Genomic DNA, 21,565 nt, shown 5'->3' with positions numbered 1-21,565 from the left:
AAATATACAAATATAAATAATGAAAAGCAGACGTGCCCATACCTTGTTTAACTTAAAACAATAACAAATTGTGTGCTTTCATGCACTGGTGAATGCAGCTTTCTTCGATAATGCTCATCTAATTAGGTTTTATGTTGTGTGTGTGTGAGTGAGCGAGAGAGAGAGATTTTGCTTGGGTAAAAAGACCAAGGCAATTTTTTTTTTACAATCTTCAGCTGTCCAGTTTGGGGGAGTCTGTACCCATGATAGCTTTAGTAGTTCTTGGTTCACAGGAGTGGCACCCTGTATGGCGGCACGGTGGTGGAGCGGTTAGCACGGTCGCCTCACAGCAAGAAGGTTCTGGGTTTGTGGCCAGCGAAGGCCTTTCTGTGTGGAGTTTGCATGTTCTCCACATGTCACCGTGGGTTTCCTCCACAGTCCAAAGACATGCAGTTAGGTTAACATGGGGCGGCCTTGGGCTGAAGTGGCCTTGAGCAAAGTACTTAACCCCTGACTGCTCCCCGGGCGCTGTAGTATGGCTGCCCACTGCTCTGGGTGTGTGTGTGTGTGTGTGTGTGTGTGTGTGTGTGTGTGTGTGTGTGTGTTCAGTGCTTCAGATGGGTTAAATGCAGAGGATGAATCTCACTGTGCTTGAAGTGTGCATGTGACAAATAAAGGTTTCTTCTCAATGTGATTTTCTGCTGTTGTAGCCCATCCATCTGGTTTGACGTATTTTGTATTCTGAGATGCTTTTCTGCTCACCACAGTTGTAAAGAGTGGTGATCTGAGTTGTAGCCTCCCCGTCAGCTCAAACCAGCCGCTCACTGGATGTTTTTGGCACACTTGTGCGTGAAAACCCCAGGAGATCAGCAGTTTCTGAAATACTCAAACCAGTCCATCTGGCACGAACACCCATGCCACAGTGACAGTCACAGAGATCACAATTTTTCCAGTTCTGATGTGAACATTAAAGTTCTTAATCTGTATTTGCATGATTGTGCAGTTGCCACATGACTGGCTGGAGGGGGGAGAAGAAGAAGAAATACTAACACAGGCTCAGGCAGTGTTGCAGATCGAAACTGTGTGTTCAAGGCGCCCCCTAGCGTTCAAATGCAAATATTCCAGCTCAAATCTCCAAATCAATTGAAATTCACTTCAAGTTTACTACAATAGAGCTTGTCACAAAGCAGCTGTACGGAAACCCGAATGAGGATCTCAGTCCCTAATGAACAGTGGCAAGCAAAAACTCCCTGACACGGAACAAATCTTATTCAATTGGCGAGAGTAAAAGCTATTTTTATTCATTTATTTTTAAAAAATTATAAAACTACTGGGCAGCATGGTGGTGTAGTGGTTAGCGCTGTCGCCTCACAGCAAGAAGGTCCGGGTTCGAGCCCCGGGGCCGGCGAGGGCCTTTCTGTGTGGAGTTTGCATGTTCTCCCCGTGTCCGCGTGGGTTTCCTCCGGGTGCTCCGGTTTCCCCCACAGTCCAAAGACATGCAGGTTAGGTTAACTGGTGACTCTAAATTGACCGTAGGTGTGAATGTGAGTGTGAATGGTTGTCTGTGTCTATGTGTCAGCCCTGTGATGACCTGGCGACTTGTCCAGGGTGTACCCCGCCTTTCGCCCGTAGTCAGCTGGGATAGGCTCCAGCTTGCCTGCGACCCTGTAGAAGGATAAAACAGCTAGAGATAATGAGATGAGAATGAGATGAGACATGAAAGAAAGATACTGTGACACTTAACATTTAAAAAAACAAAAATTTATTCACAACCCATGATAAAGTCACTCACATAAACAAATCTTTCCTATATGCAAGCCTGTTCTTAGCTAATAGTAAAAATTGACAATGCAGTTATGGCAGCGAAAACAAACCATCGTTCATTTGGTCAGTATCGATCATGGACAAGTAGAAGAAGCACATTTCTTTAAGAACAAATCTGAGACGTAGAAATCATACTGAGAGCTACACATACAGGTACAAGCTGTATAACGGGAAAAGAGTGGAACAACCTTATTACTGCAGGTTTGTCCAGCACTCAACAGTACCATGGACCCTCATTTTCTGACTTTTGTATTATTGTGTCTGTAAAAGACATTTCCAATCATACAGTATTTTCCAACCAAAATCAAATGTTAGATATTTTTGTCTTGTAAAGAAAGTAAGACATCACCTAAGACTTTCCCACAGCACTGTAAATCATGTATTTAAACTTACACACATGGTTAAACACTCAAGAGCTGTAGTTACCGTGTATATGTTACCTACTGTACAATCCTAGAATTACTTCTGCCATACACCTTTTTCCTAACATGTTTTACAGAAATGTTCCTTTTCTTTATGTAGCTCAGTTCAGAGGATTTGAACTCACAACCTTTAAGTTTCCAACACAGAACCTACCACCAGCTAGAGAGTGAATCCATGTTTAATCCAGTGTGATCTACTGAACTCTATGAGCATCTATTTTATTTGGTTTCTCCAAATTCAAATATACGTACACTACCGTTCAAAAGTTTGGGGTCACCCAGACAATTTTGTGTTTTCCATGAAAAGTCACACTTTTATTTCCCACCATAAGTTGTAAAATGAATCGAAAATATAGTCAAGACATTTTTCTGGCCATTTTGAGCATTTAATCGACCCCACAAATGTGATGCTCCAGAAACTCAATCTGCTCAAAGGAAGGTCAGTTTTATAGCTTCTCTAAAGAGCTCAACTGTTTTCAGCTGCGCTAACATGATTGTACAAGGGTTTTCTAATCATCCATTAGCCTTCTGAGGCAATGAGCAAACACATTGTACCATTAGAACACTGGAGTGAGAGTTGCTGGAAATGGGCCTCTATACACCTATGGAGATATTGCACCAAAAACCACACATTTGCAGCTAGAATAGTCATTTACCACATTAGCAATGTATAGAGTGGATTTCTGATTAGTTTAAAGTGATCTTCATTGAAAAGAACAGTGCTTTTCTTTCAAAAATAAGGACATTTCAAAGCGACCCCAAACTTTTGAACAGTAGTGTACGGCATAAGAGCTCACAGGCGAGTTATAACCACGGGTACAATCTCATACAGTACAATCTCAGCTCTTTTTCAAACAAACCTTCATTCAAAAAATGTACATTAATTAAAATAATAAATAACTGATTTTGTACTTCATGTAAACCTGCAGGAATTTTTCTACATTTGCTGTCTACAAATCTGGGGGCGGAGGGGGGGACCTGATCAAAACGTTTGCAACAAACATTTGCTTCAAATATATTAATACGGGTAAACCTTCTACACTATACACTTCATCTCTAAACATTACAAATGTAAAAATATAAAAATAGGTTTTATTATTCCAACGTACACAGTAGTTTAAGAATTACAAACTTCGAGCGTGAGGATATGTGCATTTGTAACAATCACTGGCGCCTCAGTCTTCAGGCTGTTTATGAGCTTAACGTCAAAGCAAGACGACGATCAGCTCAGGATGATCAGGATAATCAGGATCTGTAGCTTTATGCTGAAAGATTTTTCATCGGTCAGTTTGTCAATAAAAATGGAGCCCTTGAAAATGTAGAGTTTATAAGCCTGCCATATACCGTAACAAGATGTTCAATCATTTTAAAATATATTGCATCATAAGTAATCACTACAAAATGGAACTCGTTATAGAAACACATGCCATGTGAAATATTGAAGCATGTAGCATTTAAATGCTAGTTATTACCACAACACATGGTCTCATCTCATCTCATTATCTGTAGCCGCTTTATCCTGTCCTACAGGGTCGCAGGCAAGCTGGAGCCTATCCCAGCTGACTACAGGCGAAAGGCGGGGTACACCCTGGACAAGTCGCCAGGTCATCACAGGGCTGACACATAGACACAGACAACCATTCACACTCACATTCACACCTACGCTCAATTTAGAGTCACCAGTTAACCTAACCTGCATGTCTTTGGACTGTGGGGGAAACCGGAGCACCCGGAGGAAACCCACGCGGACACGGGGAGAACATGCAAACTCCACACAGAAAGGCCCTCGCCGGTCACGGGGCTCGAACCCGGACCTTCTTGCTGTGAGGCGACAGCGCTAACCACTACACCACCATGCCGCCCGATGGTTTTCATATGCATGAAATATAGGCTTATTAGTTTCAAATTAATTCTGATAAATTAAGACTAAAACGAAGTAACTGGAAAGTGTTTGGCCTGGCAGACATGACAGTGGATGTAATATGTAATGTAATGTAATTAGCTTGCTAGTCTTATTTAGCTAGCCATGTTTGTTGGCTGGCACAGTGGTGTAGTGGTTAGTGCTGTCGCCTCACAGCAAGGTCTGGGTTCGAGCCCCGTGGCCAGCGAGAGCCTTTCTGTGCGGAGTTTGCATGTTCTCCTCGTGTCCGCGTGGGTTTCCTCCGGGTGCTCCGGTTTCCCCCACAGTCCAAAGACATGCAGGTTAGGTTAACTGGTGGCTCTAAATTGACCGTAGGTGTGAATGTGAGTGTGAATGGTTGTCTGTGTCTATGTGTCAGTCCTGTGATGACCTGGCGACTTGTCCAGGGTGTACCCCGCCTTTCGCCCGTAGTCAGCTGGGATAGGCTCCAGCTTGCCTGCGACCCTGTAGGACAGGATAAAGCGGCTAGAGATAATGAGATGAGACGAGATGTTTGTCGGCTTGGTCTATGCTACGACAGCTAACTGTGTAAAAACTTTACTTATGTTAGCTGAACAACTACCGAAAAAAATGTTCACACAGTTCTCCAATGAGAGCAAACGTAAAACATAAAAGCTGAACTGTGATTAAGAAAAAGTACTTGGACAACGTAACATCGTTATGTCGGCGCATGGCTAATTCTTCTTACTCCAAGAATACTCCATCAGTATTCTTCACAATGTTAACGTTACTGAGAAAATAAATAAATAAAAGACTGGCTGTTAATATTGTACCGTATTATCTGGAATGTAAATTCAGTTCATTGAAAAGAAAACATAAATGTCATTTCACTATAGTCATGAGTGTGTTCAATAAAAATGTCTGGTCCATACAAACGTACAACCAGTGTAGTTTTGAAAAAGTCCAGTATTTCATCTGGCTCAGGGGGCGTAGGCTTCGGCTGGCATCAGACTCCATGACAGTTTTGACTTTCACGATGGTTACAATGTCAGATTAGGCGAGCAAAGTGCGATAAATTCTTACTGTGTCTTGGTTGGGAGACTGGCAACACTACAGTACAACCCTGACATATCATCGTTTACGTCTTTGCGTGTCATCGGGGAGGAGGAGGGTCAAGAAACTGTCAATCATGGCTACAGAAGGAATGTCAAGGAACATGGCATAGGAGTCAAACTAGGCGAGAAACTGCAAAAAATTCTGACATGCTAGATTTTTCGTTGGGGTGTCATGGGGTTTCCAGACGCCAAATCGCTGGTCTTTGATTATGTCACACTACAAAGCCTGTTCATCATTCCTGATGTTCATATTCAGGATCAGATCAGATCCAGCTCCACCCCTTGGAGTTTGGTTCTGCAGCAAGGACTAGCATAATAATAATAATGCTATTGCCGGGCGGCACGGTGGTGTAGTGGTTAGCGCTGTCGCCTCACAGCAAGAAGGTCCGGGTTCGAGCCCCGTGGCCGGCGAGGGCCTTTCTGTGCGGAGTTTGCATGTTCTCCCCGTGTCCGCGTGGGTTTCCTCCGGGTGCTCCGGTTTCCCCCACAGTCCAAAGACATGCAGGTTAGGTTAACTGGTGACTCTAAATTGACCGTAGGTGTGAATGTGAGTGTGAATGGTTAGCTGTGTCTATGTGTCAGCCCTGTGATGACCTGGCGACTTGTCCAGGATGTACCCCCCCTTTCGCCCGTAGTCAGCTGGGATAGGCTCCAGCTTGCCTGCGACCCTGTAGAACAGGATAAAGCGGCTAGAGATAATGAGATGAGATGAATCCTATTGCCAGGATTATAGTGGTTTATACCTGTTTTAGGGACAGGATAGAAAAAAAAAAAAAAACTTGCCATAAACTCCAGAAAATACGGTACTCATCATCTATTAAACATACCAGATAATTCTGCCAGCTACAAAATGAGCATAGTTCTAAGCATAACACCTAGAAAATGACATTATTCAAATTTATTTGTAAACAATTAATTAGTGCAAATCATTTTTTTGACAAATATGCGAGCAAACCGTAATACATTACTGGGAATTTGTATACTGTGTGCTGACAGGGCTACTTAACGCAGCTCTTTAACAGAAATCAGAACTCAGAACTATGCAAATAAAAAAGGACAAATCTCCTGACGCAAAAGTAGATAAATACCTGATACAAAAATGACCATTTTTTGTGAAAATCGACTCTGATTATTTACCACAAACCCAACAACTTATTCAGGATTGTCCCTAAAGTCCCTTTATTAATCTCTCAACCTTATTACATTCAGAACGTGTCTTATAAAAGCATTACGATTCATGAAGAAAATTTTTAATGGCCTATTTGTTCGTGAGTTTAAAAAAAAAATACAATCGATGAATAGTATTATGCTCAAATAAACCACTCAAATATATAAAAATTCAGAACTTCAGTCCCACTGTTTGTTCTGTTCAGTTCTGGAATTTGGTCTTCTGTTGCTAGCCTGAGACCGTCATGTGTCGCGTCCTACCTTGTGTGTTTTCAGACGCAGCACCAGCAGACACCGCCAGAATGTGTGTATAAACTCACACTCCACAGTCCGAGCTCCTGTCCAGTAGTTTGCGGTTGAGGATTAGGAGGGTGGAGAGGAAGGCCACGGACATGTGGAAGGCCAGCTGCCAGACGTTCCTCAGGCCGAACAGGAAACCGTTACAGAGGACGATCACGGTGAGGAGTGTGAAGGACTTGATTTTCTTCCGGGCTGAGTGGAATAAATAAAGCTGGCACTGTGTGGTAGATAGAAAGAGTGTCAGAGTACAGAATCTGATGTGATGTTTAATTTTTTTTTTTTACAGAGAAATTGAAAGCGAGTTACCTGGCAAACACAGCACATGAACGCCACAAGAAATGCCACGACATTCCATAATCCATCATAATCATCCTGTTTAAAACAAACAAACAAACAAAAAAAAAACATCCAACATTTAGGGAAATGTGTTTTTATGTGAAGAGAGAGAAAATATGTCAATAATATACAGTATGTGTTTGCGCTCCAAAAAATGCAAGTGAAAATATATATTCTTGAATATAGTCATTGATCTGGTATTTCCGAGATAATTTAGATTAGTAAACCTAAAGGATTTGTTCTAATTTCAAGATTAAAATAGTCTTTTCTATTTTCCATTGCGGGCGGCACGGTGGTGTAGTGGTTAGCGCTGTCGCCTCACAGCAAGAAGGTCCGGGTTCGAGCCCCGTGGCTGGCGAGGGCCTTTCTGTGCGGAGTTTGCATGTTCTCCCCGTGTCCGCGTGGGTTTCCTCCGGGTGCTCCGGTTTCCCCCACAGTCCAAAGACATGCAGGTTAGGTTAACTGGTGACTCTAAATTGACCGTAGGTGTGAATGTGAGTGTGAATGGTTGTCTGTGTCTATGTGTCAGCCCTGTGATGACCTGGCGACTTGTCCAGGGTGTACCCTGCCTTTCGCCCGTAGTCAGCTGGGATAGGCTCCAGCTTGCCTGCGACCCTGTAGAACAGGATAAAGCGGCTACAGATAATGAGATGAGATGAGATGAGATTTTCCATTGCCTCATTTTAAGCATTTATTTCTACAAAGAAACAAAATCATCTTCCTTCTTGCTGGAGTTCAAAGCTTGAAATGAGCTACAACTATGAACTATATCTATATTTGGTTTATTTTAATATTATAACAGGAAATACTGCATAACTCTAACTATATTCAAGATACTTTCACTTGCTGTCGAGTCATAATTATTTGCAGCGTGGAGTTTTTGTACTGGAGCTACAGTGTTAACGGAGCTAACAGGTAATGAAGTTTATCTTACCTGAAACATTTATACATATTTTATACTTGCTTCAAACAGCATAATTAATCTATATAATTCTTATAATTAATTTTCATGGGATAAAACAACATGCACTCATCAGCCACTTTATTGGAAACACCTATGGTTTGATGCAGTTCTCTAATCAGCCGATCCCTTGACAGCAGCACAGTGCATCAAATCATGCAGATACAAATCAAGAGCTTCAGTTCATGTTCACTTCAAACATCAGAACGGGAAAAATTACTGTGATCTCAAAGTGCGACTTTCTTTCACTGTGGCATGAGCCAGATGGACTGGTTTGAGTATTTCAGAAACTGCTGATCTCCTGGGATTTTCACACACAACAGTCTCTAGAGTTTACACAGAATGGTGCGAAAAACAAAAAACACTGAGTGAGCGACAGTTCTGTGGGTGGAAACAAACGCCTTGTTGATAAGAGAGGTCAGAGGAAAATGGCCAGATTGGTTCGAGCTGCCAGGAGGGATATAGTAACTCATAGCAACTCTTTACAACCGTGGTGAGCAGAAAAGCATCTCGGCATAAAATAGCAGAAGAGTGCATTAGGTTCCACTCCTGCAGCCAAGAACAGGACTCTTAGGGCGTATTCACACCTACGTTGTTTGGTCCGGACCAAACGACCAAACGAACCAAATTTCCCTTGGTCCGGACCTTTTGGGTTGGTCTGAATACAAACCACCGAACTCTGGTCCGGACCAAACAAGCGGACCGAGACCGAGCTGCAAGGTCAGACTCAGTCCGGACCAAAGGAACCCTGGTGTGGATCTTTTGGAAGTGTGAAAGCAGACCGGACCTAATCCGACAGTTTTGCTTTTTTGTACCTCGGGAGCTTCCGTCATTTGTCGAGCATTATGGGAAACCGAGTCTTGACACTCCACCGCAAAGTGCAAACACTGTTTCGGTTGTCAAGGGAACCTTACAACAGTCGTTCAGTCATTCAGACCAGTGGTAGGCTAGACTACAGAGTACAAAAAATGAGTAGGGGGCAAACGTGGGCCGAGGAAGAAACGCGTACCCTTGTGGATATATGGGCAGATGTCCACATATCTGAGCTTCTGGAGAGAACACACAAAAATGCCGCCGTGTTTGCTGTATTCAGTGAGAAAATGAAGGAGAAGGGGTTCACGCGCTCCCCAGAACAATGTCGGCTAAAAGTGAAGAAACTCCGTCAGACCTACATTAAAATCAGGGACATTCTTTCAAAAAGTGGCGGTACTAGCAACGCAAAAAAGAAATTCATCTATTACGATGGATAAGGCGAATATCCCGACACATACCTCCTCCGTCTTGCGTGAAGAGCCAGAACTGTCACAACATGATGTGCGCTCATCAGCGCTATCCTCCGTAGCCGCCTTGCCCTTTGTCGTCGTCGTTGATAAATTACTTGTACAACAGCATAGTAATCGCACAATTGTGAAAACAGTAAAAACTGGAAAAAACATATAGCTTTGATGACATTAAAAAGAATAACAGCACGGAAAGCCTCCATGACTACTTTTGAACTTAACGCTTTGTGCGCGTGTCGTCTCTGACCAATAGCTGAACGACCTCAGGGCGCGTGGCTTTGTTGACAGATTTTGGTCCGCTTACTAAAATGTACAGTGTGAAAGCGAACCGCACCAAAATGAAAAAATAAAAAAAACATTTGGTTCGGACCAAAGCAAGTGAACTATCGAACTATCCTGGTCTGAATACACCCTTAGAATCAAGAACAAGTTCCTATTAAAGTGGCCGCTGAGTGTATGTATGTTACAGCTGACACTACCTCAAGTGTAAAACAAATCGACAGTAGCTTAGCTTTACATTAACCAAAGTTTCATCTAACAAATACACTCTTGCTTTTAATAAAGCTCTCATTTCAAGCCTTATTACAGTCTGAGAGTGGATGATGATGATGATGATGATGATGGTATTAAATGCAAAAGATTTCGAGATTCACTGGAACATTAACACATTCAATTTACTTCTTATTTGTTTGCTAACTGTAATGCAACCTGTTTAAAATCTTTTCACTGTCAGTGTATAAAATAAAATAAATAATTATTAAATCTAGTATTGAAAGCTCAATAAATTTAAAAAGTTGAACAGGTAAAAATGTTACCTGGAAGGTGTACTCGATGAGGTGGACGCCCCGGATCAGATTGAGAGCAGCACACATGATGTTGAGGATAAGCGACAGGATTCCAGGAGCGGATACGGGCTCCAGCCTCTGAGTCGGACCTACGGTGAAGTTATTACATTTCAAGCATGACGTAAAACGTTTGATTTAATTTCATTTACACCACAGTGCTACTGAATTCTTGTTGTTATATGATATCATTTCTGTAGTAACAGCTCATTCAGAGGGACTTGTACAGCAGACGTGCCACATAAACAGCTTTTAAAAACGTGTAACTGTCGATAGTATCCAGTGTCAGAGCTCTGTAACAGTCAGAAGTAAAACTGTAACTTTAAAGTGCATATCACGGGTAAATTCAGGAGCAAGATCAATGTAATTCTCCTATTTTATATTAAACTTTGGTCAAATATCTGTAACATTCTGCATTCTCTGCAATTTTTTTATCTTGCGCAATACCAGAAAAATTCAGTTGAAATCAAGCCATTTGAGGCAAATTGGTCCGCCTATGAAAAAACTTGGCATTTGGATTTCCCGGCAAACATTGATTTTCGTGACGTCGCGTGCGGGACGCCTCCCTCTGAATCCTACGTCAGCGCTGGTTTGTTTATGAGAAAACGACCTGGTGGTTTTCTGCAAATTTCTTCAACGTTATCGCGTAATTATTAAAATGGTTAACAGATGTATCGTAGGAGGGTGTACTCGTAGCAACACCAATCTTGATGGGATTAGTACTCATCGTTTCCCAAAAGACCGGACAATGAGAGAGAAATGGGAGCGCTTGGTCTACACAGGCTGTGCACTGAAACCGTGCAAAGCTCGCAGCCTGCTGGCGCTTCCGCAGGTGACGTCACGAATCTGCCTCCAGACTCCCTTGGGATTTTTCCAGACGCATTTTGTTATTTTATTTCTTTCTGCTGTAGACAGATGGCCTTGTGCAAAATTACCCTTCTGGATGAGTGTGTAAACGGACATACTTTCATATAAAAAAAACGAAATTGGTCCAGAATATGCCCTTTAATTTGTTTTCCAACATCTTTGGGACAAAAGGAGTTTACGCTGCTCCTTTTTTTGTGTGGTTTCTCAGGTACGAACATTCCGTGTAACCTATACACACACACAAATACATGTCTGTCCTTAATTAACAAAAATGGTCATCATTATTTTCCTATAGGGGCGGCACGGTGGTGTAGTGGTTAGCGCAGTCACCTCACAGCAAGAAGGTCCGGGTTCGAGCCCCGTGGCCGGCGAGGGCCTTTCTGTGCGGAGTTTGCATGTTCTCCCCATGTCCGCGTGGGTTTCCTCCGGGTGCTCCGGTTTCCCCCACAGTCCAAAGACATGCAGGTTAGGTTAACTGGTGACTCTAAATTGAGCGTAGGTGTGAATGTGAGTGTGAATGGTTGTCTGTGTCTATGTGTCGGCCCTGTGATGACCTGGTGACTTGTCCAGGGTGTACCCCGCCTTTCGCCCGTAGTCAGCTGGGATAGGCTCCAGCTTGCCTGCGACCCTGTAGAACAGGATAAAGCGGCTACAGATAATGAGATGAGATGAGATTATTTTCCTATAATTTCATTACTCCTTAGAACAGCAGGACAAACCTGACGAGGCCGTGTGCTCGGCGTGGCCGTTTGCGACTCCGTTACTGAGCTGAATCTCCTCCATGGTGAGGACGTGAGGAGGACTGAGGCTGAGCTCCTCCTGCACTGTGCTCAGAGTGACTCCAAGAGCAGGACCTCCGCTCTGGTTATAATGCTGCTGCAGTTTCCGGATCACGCCGTCTGAATAAGGAAAAAAACAAAACATTGCACTTTTACACAAACCTGAGCTACAGAGAGATTTAGGATATTCTACAGCAGGTTTAGGATGTGCAGCTAATAACAAGATATGAGGTAAGACTTGATCATGTAACATGCGACCCTATTTATTGTGTTTACAGCTTGAAACTGCAAATTTCATCCAGTACTGTGTTCAATAATAGATGCATGTGTTCTTGCTTTACAATACTATAATAATGCCTTTTTTTTCTTTTCAAAAAAAGATGTCTCTCTCTGTTTCTTTGACCAGTGAACAGAATTGTTATTACCTTCTGTGAGAGTTATGGTAATACTTTAAACTTTGCCTGAATGAGGGAACCTTAAACAACTTCAGATGGGACAGACTTTATCTCATAAGCGCACTCTGTACACTAACCGAAATCCAGGAACGGGTACGGCCGGCACGCCTGGGCCACCGCTGAGCTGTCAAAGCTGGCTGTGAACTCCCAGCGAAGATCTTCCAGGAAGCTGAAGGCCACGGCAGCAGACATACCGCACACACACACACTCAGGTAGGCCACGCCATCAGACGTGAAGAAACTACAACACACACGGACACAGTTTGAACACAAAGTCCAAGTGGATTTTTTTTTAGTCTCCCTAGCTTTAATTACTGTGCTTTTATTCTATTTTTTAAATATGTTTTATTATATATTCTACTAAAACTAGTGTGTTTTAAACTCACTAGATATTGAGCTCATGGCCCATGATGATCCCTCTCTCAGGAAGCGAGTTCAGTGATTTTGAAATGCTGCGGATCTGCTGCTTCCTCTTCTGCAGCTCTCGGCTGTGTTGGAAGTCAGTGGAGGCGGACAGAGGGAGTCCATCCCTGAGCCGAGCCACCAACACAAACACGATCAGCGACATGCTTGTTCACACACACCTGCAGCAAGACTCATCCTGAGAAAGCGAGACAGAGATAATGAGAAAAACATGACTATCACCAATTAGTGATATCATCAGACTTTTCTAAACATGTTGCAGTCAGCACTCTGTGCTATTATAGGGAAATAAGAGTTACTATTACCACTCGGAAGCAAATTATTTTCCTATAACAGCACATCCTGTAGTGCTTTATTCTGCTTACAGGGCTCAGCGTAAATGAGTGCACCCCCTTTGAAAAGTAACATTTTAAACAATATCTCAGTGAACACAAACAATTTCCAAAATGTTGACAAGACAAAGTTTAATATAACATCTGTTTAACTTACAACCCCGATTCCAAAAAAGTTGGGACGGGGCAATAAGAGGCTGGAAAAGTTAAAGGTGCAAAAAAAGGAATGGCTGGAGGACCAAACTGCAACTCATTAGGTCAATAGAGATCTTGCAGTCACGTGACCAGAAAGTACACAACCGCCATCTTGTCGGTCAAAAACACCGCTGAATACTGCTGCACTTGTGTACAGAATGGATCAATTTCAACCGACGGACTACACGGCTCATTTTTCTAATGAACCGATAACTAGATATATGTCTAAAATAAACGATCTACAGATTAGTGACCCTTATGGCTTACCGGACGGAGTTTTCACGACCAGATTTTGAACTGCCAGCGGAATACCCGGACGTGTATAATTACCTCATTAACTTTCCCTCGCTGTTCAGTGGTGAAGCACTGCATGCTTATAAATCTCTGGACAGTTATCTTTACAGAAATTCAGGATTTGTCAGCGACTCAGATATGGCATCTTGTAAACAAGAATCCTCATTGGATGGGTAAGTCACTTAAGTATTACTAGTACTGATACTAGATGCACTGACCAGCCGATTATAGAATAGAATAAGGTAATTCCAAATCGTCCGTGTTGTTTACATGGATCTGGCGTTGGAGAGATAGAGGCTTAGCAGTGGAGGTTTGAGTGGCTGTTTTCTGAGCTTAGTCAACAGGCCGGCTCTGCAGCCTCGCTTTTGCTTCCGCTCCCGGCGCCGCCTCCTTCGCTTTGCTTCCGATAACAATCCACGGAGACCCCGCTGGTCTCGCTATCTCATCCGGAATGTTTTTTTTTTCTCGTCCGGAATGTTGTGCATGCGATGGAAATCGCTACAAACCGTCATTTTCTGCTGGAAACCAATGTCCAGTAAGTCCATACGGTTGTAGTGGATATTGAAGTCCGGTACAGACGAACAACACGCAAAAATACACACAAAAAACATAAAAAACGTGCACAGGTAGGGAGAGCTTGTAGCCGCAGCCGTTGTAGTAGAATTGTATATAGTAGGGTTTTCCAGAAGAAAAGGTAGAAGTAAAAGCAGAAGTAGAACCAGAAGTAGAAGCAGAAGGCGGAATATGGCGTTTGACCGACAAGATGGCGTCTGTCACAATCTGGATCGGCTGTGAAGTCACATGCAAGTGCTCCATCAGCAATAGGTCATTAACATGACTGGGTATAAACAGAGCATCTTGGAGTGGCAGCGGCTCTCAGAAGTAAAGGTGGGAAGAGGATCACCAATCCCCCTAATTCTGTGCCGACAAATAGTGGAGCAATATCAGAAAGGAGTTCGACAGTGTAAAATTGCAAAGAGTTTGAGCATATCATCATCTACAGTGCATAATATCATCAAAAGATTCAGAGAATCTGGAAGAATCTCTGTGCGTAAGGGTCAAGGCCGGAAAACCATACTGGGTGCCCGTGATCTTCGGGCCCTTAGACGGCACTGCATCACATACAGGCATGCTTCTGTATTGGAAATCACAAAATGGGCTCAGGAATATTTCCAGAGGACATTATCTGTGAACACAATTCACCATGCCATCTGCCGCTGCCAGCTAAAACTCTATAGTTCAAAGAAGAAGCCGTATCTAAACATGATCCAGAAGCACAGACGTCTTCTCTGGGCCAAGGCTCATTTAAAATGGACTGTGGCAAAGTGGAAAACTGTTCTGTGGTCAGACGAATCAAAATTTGAAGTTCTTTATGGAAATCAGGGACGCCGTGTCATTCAGACTAAAGAGGAGAAGGACGACCCAAGTTGTTATCAGCGCTCAGTTCAGAAGCCTGCATCTCTGATGGTATGGGGTTGCATTAGTGCGTGTGGCATGGGCAGCTTACACATCTGGAAAGACACCATCGATGCTGAAAGGTATATCCAGGTAATAGAGCAACATATGCTCCCATCCAGATGACGTCTCTTTCAGGGAAGACCTTGCATTTTCCAACATGACAATGCCAAACCACATACTGCATCAATTACAGCATCATGGCTGCGTAGAAGAAGGGTCCGGGTACTGAACTGGCCAGCCTGCAGTCCAGATCTTTCACCCATAGAAAACATTTGGCGCATCATAAAACGGAAGATATGACAAAAAAGATCTAAGACAGTTGAGCACCTAGAATCCTACATTAGACAAGAATGGGTTAACATTCCCATCCCTAAACTTGAGCAACTTGTCTCCTCAGTCCCCAGACGTTTACAGACTGTTGTAAAGAGAAAAGGGGATGCCTCACAGTGGTAAACATGGCCTTGTCCCAACTTTTTTGAGATGTGTTGTCTCATCTCTAGCCGCTTTATCCTGTTCTACAGGGTCGCAGGCAAGCTGGAGCCTATCCCAGCTGACTACGGGCGAAAGGCGGGGTACACCCTGGACAAGTCGCCAGGTCATCACAGGGCTGACACATAGACACAGACAACCATTCACACTCACATTCACACCTACGCTCAATTTAGAGTCACCAGTTAACCTAACCTGCATGTCTTTGGACTGTGGGGGAAACCGGAGCACCCGGAGGAAACCCACGCGGACACGGGGAGAACATGCAAACTCCACACAGAAAGGCCCTCGCCGGCCACGGGGCTTGAACCCAGACCTTCTTGCTGTGAAGGCTCTTCCTCCGCCTTTCTGTGCGGAGTTTGCATGTTCTCCCCGTGTCCGCGTGGGTTTCCTCCGGGTGCTCCGGTTTCCCCCACAGTCCAAAGACATGCAGGTTAGGTTAACTGGTGACTCTAAATTGACCGTAGGTGTGAATGTGAGTGTGAATGGTTGTCTGTGTCTATGTGTCAGCCCTGTGATGACCTGGCGACTTGTCCAGGGTGTACCCCGCCTCTCGCCCGTAGTCAGCTGGGATAGGCTCCAGCTTGCCTGCGACCCTGTAGAAGGATAAAGCGGCTAGAGATAATGAGATGAGATGAGATGAGATAATGAGAATACTTTTTCTCTTTAAATGATACATTTTCTCAGTTTAAACATTTGATACGTCATCTATGTTCTATTCTGAATAAAATATGGAATTTTGAAACTTCCACATCATTGCATCCCGTTTTTATTTACAATTTGTACTTTGTCCCAACTTCTTTGGAATCGGGGTTGTATAACTTGAAAGTAAGGTTAATAATATAAACTTAGATTACACATTTTTTAGTTTTACTCAAATTAGGGTGGTGCAAAAATGAGTACACCCCACTGAAAATCTCTGGAGTAAAGCTAAACTGTAGACTACAAATGTCTAATTTAACAAGAATACAATCACAGATGAGTCTAATTAGTCATTACACAGGTGTCCAGCAGACAGCTGACTATAAAAGGGTGTTACTTAAAGAAAACCCCTTCCCATTTCATGCTGTCAGTAATGGCACCATATGGAAGAGAAATGACACAAGACCTGAGAAAGAAAATAATTTCTTTCCACCACAAAGGTGAAGGCTACAAGAAGATCAGCAAAGCTTTACTTATCAGTCAGAATACTGTAGCAAAAGTGGTACAAAAATTTAAGAAAGATGGAACTGCAACCATCTCACAGAGACGTCCAGGTCGTCCACAGAAGTTAACACCTCGACAGGAGCGTCTTCTGATGAGAAGGGTTGAAGAAAATCGGCATGCAAGTTCACTGCAGTTATCTAAAGAAGTAGAAAGCCAAACTGGGGTGACTATTTCCCGTGACACAATACGGCGTACACTGCAGAGGAATGGCATGCATGGATGCCGTCCACGAAAGAAGTCTCTCCTAAAGCCCAGGCACAAAAAACCCCACCTAGAGTTTGCCATGGCCCATGCTGACAAAGATGAAGACTACTGGGACTCTATACTCTGGAGTGATGAGACCAAGATAAATGTTTTTGGCTTCAAAACTGTATGGCGTCGCAAGGGTGAGGAATACAAAGAAAAATGCGTGGTGCCTACAGTGAAACATGGTGGTGGCAGTGTCCTTATGTGGGGCTGCATGAGTGCTGCTGATGTCGGGGAGCTGCATTTCATTGATGGCATCATGAATTCACAGATGTATTGCTCTATACTGAAAGAGAAGATGCTACCATCACTCCGTGCCCTTGGTCGTCGTGCACTTTTCCAACATGACAATGATCCTAAACACACATCTAAGGCCACTGTTGGATTTCTGAAGAAGAACAGGGTGAAAGTGATTCAGTGGCCGAGTCTGTCTCCTGATCTGAACCCAATCGAACACCTATGGGGAATTCTGAAGAGACAAATTGAGCATCACTCTCCATCCAGCATCCAGTCACTAAAAGAGGTCATTGTTGAAGAACGGGAAAAAGACTGATGTTGCAAAATGTCGCCAACTTGTTCATTCCATGCCTAGAAGACTTGGTGCGGTCATTAAAAATCATGGAGGCCACACAAAGTACTAGATGTAGTAGTTTTTGTTGTGGGGTGTACTCATTTTTGCACCACCCTAATTTAAGTAAAACTGAAAAATGTGTAATCTAAGTTATATTATTAACCTTACTTTCACGTTATAAGTTAAACAGATGTTATATTAAACTTTGTCTTTCCAACATTTTGTAAATTGTTTGTGTTCATTGAGATATTGTTTAAAATGTTACTTTTCAAAAGGGGTGCACTCATTTACGCTCAGCACTGTATATCACATATACAGTATGTGATAGTTACGTTTAATGTTATGGAGCATCCGCAAGACAGTTATTACATTGTAGCAGATATAAACAGTTGTTCCATCACCAGCCTCTCTTTTCTTTGTCTCTACTGAAGTTTACAAGACAGAAAACACAACTACTTGTGTAACTTAAAAAAAATAAAATTTAAATAAAATTTAAAAAATCCCGAACATGCTCTGTCCTGAAGACTTTCCCTTGGTGGAAAACTTACTGACTTTTTACAAAGTGTTCACACTGGAGACTCCTTCCATAAATGTTACACAAACATCTCCATACAGAAACCTTCACCATACTGGCAATTATTCATTCTTCCCATCTACCCTGTCATTCAAGTCCCTGTGAATAAGTTGTCACTATAGAAATGAATAGAATCATTAATATAAACTTGTGATTTGATTTAGAGCTGAAACTACTGTCAGAGCTGCTGCTGTAGTAAATTAATCAACACCTTCTGACCAATCGGAATGATTTATTTGCCTAACTGCTTACAGATTTGACCTAATAATTATTACTGAATTAAAAAAAAACTACTGGAATACATTTCTGGATTAAAAAAAAAAAAAAATCCTAATGTCATACTTGCCAACCCTCCTGATTTTGGCGGGAGGCTCCCGATTTTAGCCTCCGCCTCCCGCCTCCCGATCGTATTTGTTAAAAACTGGGTAATCTCCCGGTTTTGGGAAATCCCAACCGCCAAGTTAAAAATACTCCCGATTACGTCCAATCAGAATCGTATGAGAAACACTGCTGACATCAACTGATTTTTAACCAATCAACGAACAGAACGACAGTCACTTCCGTAATGTAGGATTCACCCAGGCTGTCCGACATTTTTTACAAGCAGTCATTCATCATGGCCACTAAACCCAATACCAAACGGCAAAAATATGAATGCAAATACCAGGTTGCATGGGAGAATGAATTTCCACGGATAAGCAAATGTTCTACCAGTCAGTTACACATTTTAAGGTAAAGATACCTTAAATCAGAATATAATGGACATTGAGTATGAAATTAAACTCGTCTTCCATACCATTTCAGAAACAAACTGTACAACTTCTAAAGTGTTTAGTGAAATTTTGCAGGACAGAGAATTATGTTTGGTGAGTGTATTTGAATAGTGTGCCAGTGTCTTAGTGCTATTTTGAATTTATGTTTGAAAGTTCTAAGTGAAAGTTTACAAGTGAATTATCTGACTGATTTTGATCGAGTTTTGAGGTTTTAAGTGAAAGATTATTAGTGAGTGTATTTTGGTCGGACTAAAATTTTGCATTCGAGTGAATTTCTTTGCGGAGTATATTTTGATAGTATGGTAGTATTTATAGTGCCATTTTTAAATTTTGTTTGAAAACGTTCAGTCAAAGTTTGCAAATGAGCATTTGATGCATTCTGATAGGATTTTGATAGGATTTCTAGTGCTTTTTAAAAATTCTGTTGGAAAGTGTTTAGTGACAGAGAGATGCATTTTAGTAGTACTAAGACAGTGCAGTATGTATTTAATTGAGTTGTTACTATTTTGGTGAAATCTTATTAAAATTTTATTTATATATGATATTATAGTTGGCGGCACGGTGGTGTAGTGGTTAGCGCTGTCGCCTCACAGCAAGAAGGTCCTGGGTTCGAGCCCCGGGGCCGGCGAGGGCCTTTCTGTGCGGAGTTTGCATGTTCTCCCCGTGTCCGCGTGGGTTTCCTCCGGGTGCTCCGGTTTCCCCCACAGTCCAAAGACATGCAGGTTAGGTTAACTGGTGACTCTAAATTGACCGTAGGTGTGAATGCGAGTGTGAATGGTTGTCCGTGTCTATGTGTCAGCCCTGTGATGACCTGGCGACTTGTCCAGGGTGTACCCCGCCTTTCACCCGTAGTCAGCTGGGATAGGCTCCAGCTTGCCTGCGACCCTGTAGAACAGGATAAAGCGGCTACAGATAATGAGATGAGATGAGTATTATTTCAGATTTTTCACTCTGAGCTCTCTCATGCCTGATACATGAATGCCATAACCTATAGTAATTGATAGAACAATATCAACAATTCCAAAACTCTTTAATTGTATAAATTTCAAATGGCTTGCAATTAATTGGGATCCACTGTTTTTATCATTTCAACCACACATCAGACCCTCGGCCAATTGAAAATGTCGTTCACGCACTTTTCTCCCCCATGAGGATTTTGGAAAGTTGGCGAGTATGGAATGTTTAATGATTTCTTCTGTTTCTTCTATTCAACTCAGGAGCTAAATGAAATATCGCGATACGTCCTGTGTCTCATTAAAAGTTGAAACATATCGCGATATTTTACACAAAGCGACACAAATGCTTGTGTAAAGCAGGACACCGGCAGCACCCTGTCTGACGGGTTCATTTCTGCATCTAAACATAAAAATAAATTGATTTGTCTAAAGGACAGTGCATGTCGATGTTAGAGACAGTCTGTTATGGCTAATAACGTCAAAATGCTGTCACTGTTTTGCTGCCTACGTGATTTCTGATGGCATTTTTATTGCACCAATTTATTATTCCTATTAATGAAACAGATTAACCTGCAAAAGTTATTTATACAGCTATCATTAGCAGGTGTTTAAATAAAGCTCACCGTCTCTTACCTTAGAGATTTATTGAACTCCTTTTGCATGATAATAATGAAAAGTTGCACAAAACACTTTTGTTATATGGGATTAGTTTCAGAATGCTGAGGACAAAAACATCTCAGTAAATCCGGATTATTTGTTGTTACACAGTATTAACATGTCTGCTGCTCGTTTACAACCAACAGCTTTTTGTATTTCTCTCTGCGTTGTCGGAAACGTCAGTGAAACTTGAACAAACCTTCTGCGCGTCCCAAATCGCTCCATGTTAAACTTAAAGTGCACTCCATAGTGTGCACGAGCCATTACGATACACACTATGTAGTGCACTTATCGAGGTATCAAGGAAGCGCTTGGGATTCAACACACATAACTTCCGTTTATGCCGGAAGTATGTGTCCATTTAAAAATAAAAGCCCTTAGAGTCATGAGAAATGTTTTTAATCATGATAATATCAGAGAGTTTAAGTTACAAATATCAAGATATATCAGACACATCAAGAAAAGCGTCATATTTATGTATTTATTTATTTTACTTTGACTGACCCCTGAATATTGGGTATATAAACATATATCCATAAAACACTACACTACATAAAACAAGGAGGGAAATAAAAAAAAAAATTTTGGATATGTGATGACTTTTGTTTTTGTTTTTTTTTATGTACAGTGGGTGGAGCTTAAAATATTAAGATTAAGAAGATTAATATTAAGAAATAATGTTTGACTGAAGTTAACATTTCCCCCTTTTTTCTTTTTTATGATTAAGCTTAGAAGATATTTTATCTCAGCAATTCATCATCAACAACAAAAAGAACCCAAAATTGTCATTTCAGCCTCAGTATCTTATCCTGAGACCTACAAAACTGCATAAATGACAGAATTTATTTATTTGCTTTATTTTTCATGAATTGTGTAGTTTGTTCTTGTTAAAAAAAAACAGCACTTGTTGAGTAGTTAAATATATTCAAATTTAAACCAGTGGCTGTTCCTGGATGGATGGATGGATGGATGGACTGTATGGATGTGACGTGACCCTCGTGATTACTGATAGGCTCTCAGTGTCACCTGCGAAAAAAACAATCACGTTTTCAAAAAGAAAAGAAAAAAACATCCACTTCCAAAGCTGCTTCATAGTAACGAGAACCTTGATAGAAATGTAGTGGAGTAAAAAGTACGATATTTGCCTTTCAAATGTAGTGAAGTTAAAGTCATAAGTTATCAAAAAAATACTCAAGTAAAGTA

The 21,565-nt window shown here is 42.0% G+C and overlaps 1 protein-coding gene across 2 annotated transcripts; it reads right to left on the bottom strand.

Moving 5' to 3' along the window:
• Nucleotides 1–1,724: 1,724 nt before the first annotated feature.
• sec22c (SEC22 homolog C, vesicle trafficking protein) lies at nucleotides 1,725–20,530 on the bottom strand. 2 transcript variants are annotated; one of them, XM_060899908.1, is made up of 8 exons: nucleotides 20,339–20,530; nucleotides 12,575–12,789; nucleotides 12,266–12,429; nucleotides 11,674–11,853; nucleotides 10,061–10,179; nucleotides 6,975–7,040; nucleotides 6,630–6,885; nucleotides 1,725–3,490 (listed from the first exon to the last, which is right to left on the bottom strand). In XM_060899908.1, exons 2-7 carry the CDS (start codon nucleotides 12,754–12,756, stop codon nucleotides 6,685–6,687), a joined length of 912 nt encoding a protein of 303 aa, XP_060755891.1. In that variant the 5' UTR covers nucleotides 12,757–12,789; nucleotides 20,339–20,530; the 3' UTR covers nucleotides 1,725–3,490; nucleotides 6,630–6,684. The 2 variants fall into 2 exon arrangements, with proteins under 2 accessions (XP_060755891.1, XP_060755890.1); XM_060899907.1 differs by having other exon boundaries at nucleotides 6,689–6,885.
• Between the last annotated feature and the right edge of the window lie 1,035 nt (nucleotides 20,531–21,565).

This window comes from Neoarius graeffei, chromosome 19 (genome assembly GCF_027579695.1).
Source record: "Neoarius graeffei isolate fNeoGra1 chromosome 19, fNeoGra1.pri, whole genome shotgun sequence".
In the NCBI taxonomy this organism is placed as follows: Eukaryota; Metazoa; Chordata; class Actinopteri; order Siluriformes; family Ariidae; genus Neoarius; species Neoarius graeffei.
The sequence above is the reverse complement of the archived record's forward strand: the minus strand, read 5'-3'. Positions and strand labels throughout refer to the sequence as shown.

Excerpts from the sequence above, each read along its gene's own strand:
- sec22c (XM_060899907.1), bottom strand. The coding sequence starts at position 12,756 with ATGTCGCTGATCGTGTTTGTGTTGGTGGCTCGGCTCAGGGATGGACTC. Across the intron at positions 11,854-12,265 it reads GTACCCGTTCCTGGATTTCG|ACGGCGTGATCCGGAAACTG; the intron begins GTTAGTGTACAG and ends TTCCTTATTCAG. Across the intron at positions 3,491-6,688 it reads AGGAGCTCGGACTGTGGAGT|CATAAAGCTACAGATCCTGA; the intron begins GTGAGTTTATAC and ends AAAATCTTTCAG.